The following is a 12802-nucleotide window of genomic DNA, read 5'->3' on the forward strand; positions in this document are numbered from 1 at the left end:
ACTCTTTCTTTCTTTTTTTTTCTGTGTTCAACAAGGGACTGCTTTGCTCAGTTCAAAGACAAAGGACAAAGATGATCTATGTCCTGCGATGGTTATAGGAGAGCAGCTCAGTTTTGTTTGATTTAACAGTGTAAAACAGCCAATAAACTGGGAGCACTGAGGCCTGCAGTGAAGCAGCCATGACTGTCCCTCCCACCGAGAGAGAGGAGGGGGGTGGGAATGCCTAACAAACACCCCTCTGTGAGCCCCCCTCGCTTCTCCACCATCCCCCCTTTGACCCCCAACTGTGACCTTTGGCCCTTGACCTGCAGCAAGGCCACAGCTGCAGAGAAAAGAAAAATATAAAGCCTCTCATTCTGCGACTGACCATTTCCCGACTGAGCACCGGGGTATTTACAAGCGCTCGTCCTTGGGGCATGCGGGAAAATGATCAACACTGATAATGTTGAACTACGTGCAGCTCTTACCCAGCACAGTGAGCGTGGCGTTGGCAGAGACGGTCCCTGCTGTGTTTTTGGCGGTGCAGCTGTACACGCCCATGTCTTCCGGCTTGACGTCCATGATGAAGAACACGTCATCATCGGGCATGACGTGCATCCGGCGCTCGCGTGCAGCGGGGAAGTCCGTGCCGCCGTCCTTCTGCCAGGCGATCTGCGGTGCCGGGTGGCCCTCGGCGGCACACTCCAGCCTCGCTGTGTGGCCTGTCCTGATGGTGCTGTCCCGCGGAGTCTTCACGAAGGACGGGAGAACTGTGGGCAGAAGAGGGACCGTTAATCAGGTGACGTCCAAGTGCTGGCATTCGAACCAGAACGCTCGACTCCACAATGCAAATAATTCACCGCAAAGTAAAGACGAAGCTAGCGGCCTGACGCAGACCCAAACTCTAAATAAATACTCTACATTTGCAGAATATCAGAGTGACAGAGCGCAGAAGAGATGGCCCCTGTTAGCGCTGACATGCAGCTAAATCAATTTGTTCCGAATACCATCCTTGGAGAGATGGAGGCCCGAGCCACAGAGAGAAGACTTTATTCGAGTGAAGAGAAGAAATCTGCACGGCTGCTAATCTCAATCGCTGCTCTGTCAAACAGGACAATTGCAACTCACATAAGTTTAACATAAGCAGGCATTTTATTTGGTGGAAATGATCACACGCAATCACACACATGTCAACAGGGATACTGGAGTGGTGTGCTTTTCTCTAACGTGTCTTGAAACGACACTGCATCTCTAATAGTCTTCTATTTTCCTGCACATTATAACATCAGAACTACAATAAACCAAACTCTCCCCTTTGATAATAACACATTTCAGCTGAAAACAACAACCTACCGTTGACAATGAGGCGGGCCTTGATAGAGTACGTGGAGCCAAAGTGGTTGGTGATGATGCACTGGTAACGGCCCTCGTGGGCGAAGGTGACGTGCCGCAGGTGCAGGATAGTGGTGTACTCCATCACGCCTCCGCCTGCCCCGGGCACGTCAGATGCTGTGCCTTGGTGGTGAGCGCGAACATGGGCGTAGTTCTCCGTCTCTGCTTGGCGAAGCAGCTCCTGGTCTTTGCGCCAGGCGAAGGTCATGGGGGAGGAGCTGCTGCTCGCTGCTGTACAGGTGAGACGCACGTCGCTGCCAAGGACCGTCACCGTGGTTTCTGGCTGCACGGTGATTTGGGGCTTTGGAAGATCGTCTGAGGGAGGATAAGGATAGAAGGAGAGGGAGAACGTTTTTGGAGGGACGAGAAAAAAAGAAAAAGAAATTTGATTTTGAAGCACAAATCACACGTGTCAGACATCACATGTCTCAGTAGGTGTCTGCTTGCTATGAACAAATGGATGTGAAAGAGATAAATAAAACACACATTAGGATCCATTAGCTTGTCTGACTGCAATCCGAAGCTAAACAGAAACACAAAACACCACCCAAACAAATATGTGCAACTATGTAAATAACAGAACGCAGCAGCTGTCAGTGTGGCTCTTGCTCAACACACCCGTCCACATAAACACAGATCAAGCGCAGACACACACACAAATATAACTCACCACACACAAAGCTGCTGGACGGAGCCTGGAAGATGCTGGTGCCCTTCAGGCTCTCCGGGTGGGCACAGGTGGCATTGACACCGGCCTGCAGACCACGTGACAGCAACCAGTCGGGCAGCCAGTGGAGCTGGCAGTCGCACAGGAAGCTGTCGCTCTGAATGAGCCTGTGGAGGAGAGGAGAAGGTGTAGTTGTATTTATCACATCTGTTGCATCTGGAACTGAATATGTAGTTCTGAGAATGTGTGTGGATGCCAGGGATTTGAGCCATGTGTCTGTTTTCTGTGCACATAAATGAGTTTTTGTGTTAATGCATCAATAACACTCACAGTGTTTTGAGGTTCTTCATTTTACTGAAGGCATCGGGCTGGATGGAGCGAATAGCATTGTCTCCCAAGTTCCTGCAGGGACATTAAACATTGTTTAATCAACAACGACCACACATTAAAGCCGAGCACACTCAAGTTTTCATTAGCAAGGATCTGACTTTTTAATCAAGGTGGAAATATATCCACGTCTGAGGATGCATGCCACCTTTTCCGTCCCTCCCTGCCCTCGTTTGACAAAAGGCCTGTGAAAGAGCTTATAGGAATTCCATTTCTTGTGCGGAGCTCGCCATATGCTCAATAACTTTGTCCCAGCGCAGAGGCAGGAAAAAAAAGGCCAAAGTTGAGATCGTGTTAGGCTAACGAGAGAGAAGCAGCTGGCCGCTCGCAAAAGCCTCTGTCTTCTCCTTTTACAAAGACGCTATTAAATTGCTAGCGGCCCGCTCCCTGCCAGCTACTTTTGGCAATACACCCTCACCACCACCACCACCACCATCTTCCACACTTTCTCTCTCTCTCTCTCTCTCTCTCTCTCTCTCTCTCTCTCTCTCTCTCTCTCTCTATGGCGGGAAGGAGAAGGGGGGCAGCCAAGCATTGTGGGATACTCACAGGTGTTCCAGGGTCTCCAGGCCAGAGAAGGCTTTCTTGGCCACTGACTTGATCTTGTTTCCAAACAGAGTCCTGCCGTTTCCAAACATGAAGGGTGTCGATAGATGAAGAGAGAGAGAGAGCGAGAGGGGGGGGGGGGGGGGGGTAGAGCAAGACAGGGAGAGAACCACAATTAGCAAGGCAGAATCTGATAAGAGTGAGGGGGATTGAGGTATTGGAAATCTGAACTGTGCGGAGATTAGCCCGGAGGAAGGGTGAGGGAGATTGGATGGGGTCTGACAGAGTGTGTGTGTGTGTGTGTGTGTGTGAGGGTGGGGGGGGACCTGGGCTCTGCGCTGCTCTTCAAAGACCACTTTTATCTTTATTAGAATTTAATAGCAATGACCAGCCAGGGCGGTGTGTGTGTGTGTGTGTGTGTGTGCGGTGGCTCTTTCACCCCCGACAGAGCCTGTAAGGACATACGTGCAACCATGTGAGTGTGTGTCTGTGCCTGTCAAGCCTGGTTTGAAACAAGAGGTGAGTTGCTGTTCCCTCTGATTCGGGGTCCTAATCCCTCCTTCCACCTCCCCTCCCTCGTCCCTCTCATGTTGTAGCCTCCGCTTCACAGGAAGAGGAGACACGGCTGGCTGGGTCACAGTGAAGACCCCAGTGTTCCAACTCATCCACACGTACGCACAAACAAGCGGCTGTCTTGTCACAGTGACGGTGAGAGGGCTACTTTGTCATTTTTGCAACTTTTATTTTAACAAATACAATCAAATCTGAGACCGCCTCATCTTTTTCCTTGGCTTGGATCTATAAAGATCCACTTCCCTCCCATGTGGCGGCATTCAAATGCCGCTTTAAGGAGACCCAGCGGACACTTTGATGTCTCGCCTCGTCCTTCTCTTTTCTGCATCTCTTTTTCCCATGGCTCGCTTTGCCAGCGTTGGGATGTAGCAAGGCCCGCTTCCGCCAACGCCGTGACAAAAGGGGCAGGGTCAGAGGGCGGGGCATGCGAGGCGTTTGATGTTGATGACTGAATGCAAGTCCTCGATTTCACCCTCCCTCAGTTCCAAACAACGAAGACTGGGAAAGAGGGGACGAGAGGAGCGGAGGCATGGAGGAGAAATAGAAATAAGCCTATTGGGGAGCGAACCCCTGCCAGCCTCGAAGAAAAGCCCTTTTCTCCCTCTCCTTCTCCCGTTCTTTCTCTTTCAGCGGCACACACTGGGAACCATCTTGGCTGGACATCATCTTTTCATCCTGCAGGTTGATGATTGCCGCTCGGTGCCAGAAACTGCAATTTCTCAACTTTTGACATTGAACTTTTTTACTAGCTGCCTTGATGAAAACGTTGATTAGTAATCATGAAAAACAGATATAGCAAAATGATTCACTATCTCCTCCTTGAACCAGTTAGCAACAAAGAGAACACAGTTTGGCCATAAAGCTACAGTGAAACAATGAAATCATAAGATTAAAGCCAGATTGAACTGGAGACAAACTGGCCTGAGCTTCAACAATGACCTTCAATGTTTCATGAACAAGCCTTGTGAAAAAGGGAAGAGGGGCCCTATAAGTCACTGCAACGACTTCCCCACCAAGTGAAGTGTGGGGTCCTGAGGGGACACATATCTCAGACTCTGTGGCCAGTAATTGGACCGGCTAAACTTGGCTGGCAATGAAGGCTGAGTTGGGATTTGGAGGGAAACATTTGGATCCAAGAAAAAAAAAGCTCAATTCAGTTTCTTTGATTGTGTGTTACTGAAGAACAGCGCAGAGGGATGAAAAGGAGGGGTTGAGAGCGAAGGAGAGGTGGAGGGAATTTTAAGAAAGAACGAGGGGAGACACTCACAGCTTGTTGAGGCTGTCCAATCCAGAGAAGGCCCCGTTGGTGTCCTCTATTGTGCCCGAGATGTCGTTATGGTCCAGCTCCCTGTGGAGAAAGGAGAAAAGAGGGGGATAAGAAAGATTGAAGGAGGGGTGGGAGGGGAGCAGCAGAACAGGGACAGGGTCTGCCAGCGCTGAAGCGTTACACTGCCCTGGCAGAGGATGGTCTGGAAGTCACGGGTTACCCCTTCGCCCACACACCCTCCCTCTCTCCCTTCCTCCCTACATCATCCTCCCCCCCTTGCACCTGGCCTTAAGAGCCCCTCTGCTGCTCTGCTCTGCCAACCAAGCGCATTCTTTCCTTGGAGGGGTGGAGAAGGAGTGTGCATGTGAGCATGGGTGCATGTGCATTGGTGTGTTGAGGCAAACCCAGCGCAGGGAAACGCATGTATAATTCATGGTGGCGCGGAGGGGTTGGCGGGAACACAATGCTGTGTGAGAGGCCAAACTGTTGGGTCTTTTCGTCCAGTGGCTGCAGGTATGGCACTGCCAAATGAAGCTAGGAGGCGAGCTTAGCCACGGCTGGGCAAAGACAAAATGAACTCTATGAAAAGGAAGAAAAAAGGGCTTCTTTTACAGCCTTCGGGGGTTTCCAGCCACTTGTTGAATGCACTTTACTTCCCCTCGCAAGGTCTAAAGAATTACCTCTGTAGGTGAGGTCATAGCTGCGGAGGGGCCACATCTCCGCCCCTCTTCGTGGTAATCAAAAAGAGAAAACAACAGTCGGACGACTCCTCTGAACCATTAAAAGACTTTCTTTCAAACTTGAGAAAGGCCTTTGAGCTTGATGGTCAGCAACACCCTCGGCCGCCTCCACAATAGCACCCTCCACCCCTCCTCCCTCCCTTTGCTTTCCAAGCATCTCTTCTCCCCCTCTGGTTCTTTTCAGTCTCCATTGGCCGCTGTCTTAGTTGGACTGGACAGGGGCTGCCAATTTCCTACTCTTTCTGGCTGGCTGGATGTGAATGGCCGTTGCCTTGTTAAAGCAAGGCCAGTGGCGGGGGCTGTGGAGCAGGGAGACCGGGCACTGCGAGGGGGGAGGGGGTGCTCTGATGAGCCAAAGACCCCCGTGGCCGAATTAGAGGGCAGGCTGGCTTGTTTGGAGCTTTCACACCCCGATGCAGGCTCCAGCCCCATGCCAGCACAACCAGCAGCGCAGGCCCAATTAAAGCTCCCCCGGCTCCTTTTCAGGGCCCAGCCTATGCCTGTCCTCCCCTCCACTGATTAGATTAGGCCTGCCTCAAAGACACGGAGCACAGGATACAAGAGAAGGAGGGGAAAGATCATGCAAAATCGGGGCATAGAGAGTGTGTGTATTTGTGGATAACACAAGGAGATGACAGAGTCCACTTAGGATAACTGGGGTGAAGAGATAGACATTGAGTGTGCTTTAAAAGGGTAAAGCCAAAAGAAACAAAGTGACCAATTAAAGTCAAGAAAGGAAAACATGAGAGAAGAACTGAGATAGCGTGGTCACAAGCTCAGCCATCCAACTCTCCATTTCCCTCTGTAGCTAGTTATCTAGCACCCAGTTTGCCAGCAGAAAGAGGCCTTATGTGCCTTGGCTTGTCACCCAGCTGTGAGAGAGAGCTCGTCTAGCCAGCTCTGGCACAATTCTCCTCTCTGGCTCCCTCAATGTGAGGAAGGCATAGCCAAGAGGACCTTGGTTAGGAACCAAGACCCCCAAGTCTTTCTCCTGGATTTATCCCCTGACTTTCTCCCTTTCATTCGCTCCTTTCATTTCTTTCTTTAGGCCTGTTTGGGCTCTTTGTGCAAAAAGGTGGATCAGCTGGAAGACAAAGCTCTGTCTTTATTCGTGGCTCCTAAAAGCGAGGAAGGATCTCGAGGGACGTGAGCGACGTGGACTACTTTCAGATCCAAGGTTGTTGGAAGCCGGCGTACGAGACAAAACAAAAACCTCAAAACAAAACTGGACAAAAGGAACAAAACCACGGCAACAGTGATGCACGAATACCTCGTAAAAGTTTTAAAAACTAACAAATAGACATGAATGCAGATGGAGATTAAAGCTGTCTTGAAAAATGTACAACTCAATGAATAGACTGCATAAGTCTAAATATCAAATATCACAAAGGCAAGAACAATATTACATATCTCAGCTTTCACTGCTCCCAAGTGACACATCTCAGCCTTATCATCAGAAGGAGCAAAACCATAATGAGTGGGTTGTTGGGGGCTTCGTAATGTTGTTGGGGGGCGGCTGTACTTACAGGTTGCGTACGGCCTTGAGGCCCCTGAAAGCTCCCTCGGTGATGTGGCTGATGGAGTTGTGGCCCAGACGCAGAGTGTGGAGATCCCCCAGCACAGCCAGGCTGCCTTCATCCAGACGAGTCAAGTTGTTGTACGACAGATTCCTGGAGAGAGAAACAGAGCACGAGACAGACAGAGAGGGGGACAGAGGCAGACGGGGAGACGGAGAGAGAGGAGGAGAGGAAAATCGAGGGGAAAAGAGAGAAAATGTTCTGTGTGAGGTCTGGAAAGAGATGACAGGTTGGCAAAACGCTGAGGCAGCTCGTGACATCATTATACTTAAATTTCATGGCTGATTCAATGTCTATTTGCCACTCTGTGATGTGCTTTTCCATTGTGACTGAAACAGAGAATGAGCTTAACAGACCTCAAGGGCTCAACCGAGGTCCTGACAGTTTGGCGGGGAAGAAAATAAGTTCTTGGTTGGAGCTTTACATGTCTACAACCTCCATTTAAAAGCCTACTTGAGCATGCGGTATACCCCAGGGGAATCTATACTGTCACTCAGTGTGATGCACCAAACTGATACATTTTCTTATATCAAATCTCTCTTTTTTTTTCCTTACATGGCATCAGGAAATCCAAATGGGATGAGAAATGTACATGGGTTCCAAACAGATTCACTTGTTTTAAGAATCTGGGAGGAAAGAGCACTCTGCTAGTAATAAAACAACATCTGACCTGAGTTTACACGAGGAACAGGGTAAAAGTGAAGACTCAGATCCTGTTTCAATGGCTTGTAAGACTGTTTTCATATAATACCTCTTGATAAATCCTGATTATAAATCCAATAATGCTATCCTTCAGCAGTGGTCAAAGGCAGTATTGTGCATTATATTGCCCTCTCTGTGGCCCTTGCTGTCTGTCTCTGTGGCCAGGCCTCAGGTTTGCTTGACCAGTCATGTGTGCAGAGATTCTCCGTGATGACCAGCTCAGCCTGGGCTCATTGGGAATGCAATAAGAGGCTCCTCATAAAGACAAGTCACTCTTTTCTATCAGTCACCGGGGTCATCATAACTCAAATCATATAACTGCTGACTGGTGCAGTGCCAGGAGGGCGATTCAGAGATGGCGCTGGGAGCTATCTGTCATTCACAGACGTGTACACAGGAAACAGCAATGAGATACACAGAGCAAACGTACGAGAATGCCACCTACCTCTTCATCTCTACTGCCCGTTACACATAAACTAACACAGGCGCCACGGATACCCCAGGCTACCTCGCAGTTAGCAACGCCTCAGCTGAGTGCACTTTACAGCAGCAATACGACAATCATGTCAACAGAAAAGGAAAGACTCGCAGATAATAGCTCCTCATTGGGAAGACAAAGGGCCGTAAAGGCGATCCTTCAGTGTAATTGCCACGACACAACCGGTAGAGGATTACAAGCCGCTCTGCCAAACCCTGCGCCTCAGAAGTGAGCACAAAAACTCTTGTCAAAGGGGTTGAGTGTTGTTGAGCTCAGCTCTAATTATGGGATAAACAGGCTTACTCTGAGAATAGCGTAACGTATTGAGTGTTAAAGCACAATGTCATTTAACCCCTCGGAAGGTAGATGGATGATATGGATGCTATAGGCCATAGGACAAGGTGACTGGATCCTACACACAGAGCAACATTTCAGCCTGCAGGTTTTAAACATACAGCTTTTTTTTTTATTAAACTGAGTAATATTCACCTTTGTTGCCTCACACCCTCTTCCACTGTGGGAACTTTAGGAGCGTTACTACTGTCTATTATTTTCAAGTGTGAGTTTTCAGGCTACTTCAAATGCTTCTACTCACAATTCCCTCAGCTTTTGGCAGAACTTCCATCCATCAGCGTTGATGCGAGCTATAGAGTTGTTACTGAGGAATAACTGCTGAAGGGAAGTCAGGCCGTACAGGGAGCCACTGTTCACCTCTGTCAGGCTGTTGTAGTCCAGATGACTGCAAGAGACAAACATGAGCGAAAAAAAATACACAAATAAATATCATCAGGAAGAACGAAGGTCAGGGTTCAGACGCGCTGGTTAAGCCTACAACAGGATGGGTGGGGTTTGGCGGTAATTGGTGTGCCTTGAAATTGCTAAATTTGCAGCAGCAATTCTGAAGAAAAAAAAACGCAGTGCAATTTGAGACCATTATTGTGTTATTTAGCATGTAATTGAAATAATATGTAAAATTGCCAGTCAGCAGGAAAAGGTGTGATTGTTGAGATAATGAACAAGTTCCAGTAAGCACAAAAAGATTTAACTCTCATAAAGGCTTGGTGGGTGATTATTCCTGTTATAGTAACTGGAGTACATAGGATAAGTAACAGAGTTTTAGATAATAGGTTATACAGGTTTTACCATGCTGATGTAGAGTGTTTCGCATAATGTGTAATACTTGGCAACTTCCTAATTTTATCTAAATCTATTATTAGGTTTATGCAGTTGTTTTACTTACAGGACTTTCATCTTGGCCAGGTCCCAGAAGGCCCCATCAGTCAGTTTGCTGATGCTGTTTCTTTGCAGTTTGAGGACCTCCAGGCTGGACAGACCCTGGAAGGTCAGACCCTCCACCTGACGAATACGGTTCCTGTTCAGCTCACTGCAGAGTGGACAGACAGACAATTTAAAGAAAATTTAGCAACTGATAGTGGGGGAAAAAGTCAGTGAACCACTTAATCATACTTAAAACTTTGTCCAGATATTCTCTTCACTTTTGCCCTCAGTCTATATAAGAATCCATTACACGCAAGTCACGACCAAAGAATCATGTAGCCTGCACGCTTGAGTTGGAGCATTTTCTAGTGAACAAATCTTAACAAGCATTCCTCAGTGGTGTCCTTTCCACCTGGGGCATTAAGCCAGCGCTGTATACCCACAGGCTTCAACTTACAAACAAGGGTCAACTTATGGCCCTATGAATTAAAGTTTACTAAAAGGATATATGAAAAGACAACATGGTGTAAAATTTTAAACCGAGCAGTGAGTCAGTATTTTGCACATAAGGCCTGAGATGTCTCTGCATGTAGCTGTGAACCTGTACATCTGGCGTGTGAGAGTGCGGAGGCTATAAAAGCCCTCACGTTGGTAAAGATAAACATCCACACAGGCTCTTTTAGGTCTAATGTGCATCACCACTACCGCGTGCAGATACGGTGTAACCGGGGCCACCTGTCCAACAAAAAGGCACCTGGGGGAAACTCCCGCAGTCACAATGGGGGAGACTCCCATTACATGAGTCCCTTTGCTCTCCACAGTGGAGGCGTTGAGCTACAAATGAGGCAACCTCGCTGTTAGGCCGGAGGGAAGTTCAACTGAGATAATAGAGCATGGTGTGTGGAATGAACTAACCACTTTGGGGATATGGAAGAAAGCAATAAATCACAGATAATACAGCTCCGGTGTTTGCCTAGTCAGACCGCGTCCACCTCTTGAGGTATAGCTCACACTAACAGTGTTCCAAATGTGAAACACACAGACCACTGCCAACTCGTATTCATTTAAACTCTTCATTCTTTTTAATTCTGTAATGTCTCAGAAGAAATTGGGACACTCATATTTTTTGACATTAGTGTTTAGGCTGAAAATGAATATTGTTTTTGCAGGAACGGTTCTGACAGATCAACACATAACCTTGTCAGCATGCTAATTAGGCTGCTGAACTGATGAAATCCAGTGGTACTCACAGCTGGGTGAGCCTCGGGAGCTGGAAGGCTCTCACGGGGATCTGGCTGATCCGGTTTCGGCTCAGTCTGAGGACCTGTAGAGTTGAGCCCAGATGGTCCAGAGCTCCGAGCTCCAACACGCTTATCTTGTTGTTGCTTAGGTACCTGTGCACAGAAAAAGCACATTGTGATGTAAGATCCCCTGTTTCTGTCCCTCAAGTGATTTTGCATAAATCAATCAATTTTCCCCCAAATGTTTTTATTAATATACTCTTTAGTATGGTATTTGGGATACAACTTTTTTAAGTAAAAGCCTGCAGACATTGTTAAAGTTTCATTGTTTCATTTCTGAAGATTGGTGTGTTATATGCCGCAGCACTTTGAGATTGTACTTACAGGTCTCTGATTTGGAGCCCGGCAGGAAAGCAGTGCCCTCGAAGCTCGGTGATGTCATTATTACACAGGTCCAGCGTTTCCACAGAAACCAGCTCTCTGGTCCGCCTGCCATCTATGCTGCGGATCTTATTATGATGTCTGGAAAATGAAGACACACAAAAAAGGCATGAGGTGTGGTTGAAAACTCGACCCGACAAAGTATCAGTATCACTATCATGGAAAATATGACCCTGTTTAACTTCAGTGTCCATTTCCCATCACCGGAGGAAGACACTCCAAATCCCCCTGCTTCTCTAAATCCACTTTCTCACAAAAAGACAGCAGAGTACACAGAACAAAGTGGTCTTCAACCACCACAAATTTGTCCTTTAAGAGCTTCCAAACAGAGGCTGGCCTTCTTTAAACAATTCCAAGGACACCTGTGCTTCTCGACTGAGCTGAGGCGCAACATCTATTAGATAGATGGGGCCTTGGTAATCAACTAGGGCCACTTAAAGGGGGATTTCTGTGCACTTCAGTGTGTGATGGAACGGAGAGATGGCTGCGTGGTTCTGAAGAATTTCTGGCCACTATCAAAGTGCTAATCTACTGAGGTCAAAGGAGCAGGAACTAATAACAATGTAACAGAGAAGCAAAAAATTAACAATCTTGAAGAGCTCCAACAAAACAAACAATTAACACTTCTTCTGTCAAGAGTTCCTTCTGTTCTCCTAAACCTCTATGGTGGGTTGTTTCTGCCAACCAGCACCCAATTAAAACAAGAACAACAAAAGAGAAAGTAAAAGAACTTTAATTTTCCTCCAATTTGAGTAAAGGGGCGTTGGAAACGCTGCTCGACAGGGACAGACACACTCCCGTAAGCATGAACTTGCGTAACCCAAACACAGCTCCTCTCTACTGCAAACATACAGTAAGTATACAGTATAATATGCAAAGCAGACAGGTTTGAAAAGAACTCAGACATCCATCCTGCTACACCAGTTGTCTATGCCTGTGCAGAAGTATGTTTGTGTGTGTCCGCGTATGTCAGTGTGTAACTAAGGAGTCTGATGGCCGGTGTTATCTGATCATACATGAAAGACTTTTCCGGGCGACACATTTGACACATGCCTGGGTGCTAACTAGGGACAGGAATTTCATTTAGTATCCCTTTCATTTACCCGACTGGTTGGAGAAAAAAAAACAAAAAACAAAAAAACCCCCACAAGATCTAATGAGTGAGAGAGTGAAAAGCAAAGAGATGGATCAATTTAAATCTCTTATTAATAAAAGCACAGAGAAAGCAGGTTTAAAAACTTAATAGATAAAACTGAGAAAAGCACAGAAATACATCAAACAATTACCAAATTTCTTTCTTGACCTCCCACCACAGCCCTGTTGAGGGGTCATGATGAAAAATGGTCTTTTATACCAAGGGCCTGTGTTTCAGCCCCATTTCCAACATGGAGCTGACTGTTGTGGATCTATATTGCTCAAATCTGATGACCTGCATGGATTTCATAAGATGGAGGAAAGAGCGTATCACAACATTGTCTACTCAAATTTGGGCAGTTGATGTTTTGTCCAGGATTGACCCCTTATCACAGAGTGACCAGCATCACAAATACCAAGTTAACTAAATGTTTTAACTTAAGATGAATTCACTTGGCCC

General features: G+C 47.3%; 1 protein-coding gene across 1 annotated transcript in view; it reads right to left on the bottom strand.

Moving 5' to 3' along the window:
- The window catches only part of lrig1 (leucine-rich repeats and immunoglobulin-like domains 1), a 36452-nt gene that overhangs the window by 5554 nt on the left and 18096 nt on the right, over positions 1-12802 (bottom strand). Inside the window, exons 4-14 of the mRNA XM_037100438.1 lie at positions 11152-11289; positions 10777-10920; positions 9549-9692; positions 8904-9047; positions 7078-7221; positions 4812-4892; positions 2975-3046; positions 2369-2440; positions 2042-2205; positions 1333-1686; positions 468-749 (exon numbers count right to left, since the gene is read on the bottom strand). Coding sequence (XP_036956333.1) covers positions 468-749; positions 1333-1686; positions 2042-2205; positions 2369-2440; positions 2975-3046; positions 4812-4892; positions 7078-7221; positions 8904-9047; positions 9549-9692; positions 10777-10920; positions 11152-11289 — 1739 coding nt within the window. The remainder of the gene's footprint in view (positions 1-467; positions 750-1332; positions 1687-2041; positions 2206-2368; positions 2441-2974; positions 3047-4811; positions 4893-7077; positions 7222-8903; positions 9048-9548; positions 9693-10776; positions 10921-11151; positions 11290-12802) is intronic.

This window comes from Acanthopagrus latus, chromosome 6 (assembly GCF_904848185.1).
Source record: "Acanthopagrus latus isolate v.2019 chromosome 6, fAcaLat1.1, whole genome shotgun sequence".
NCBI classification, from domain to species: domain Eukaryota; kingdom Metazoa; phylum Chordata; class Actinopteri; order Spariformes; family Sparidae; genus Acanthopagrus; species Acanthopagrus latus.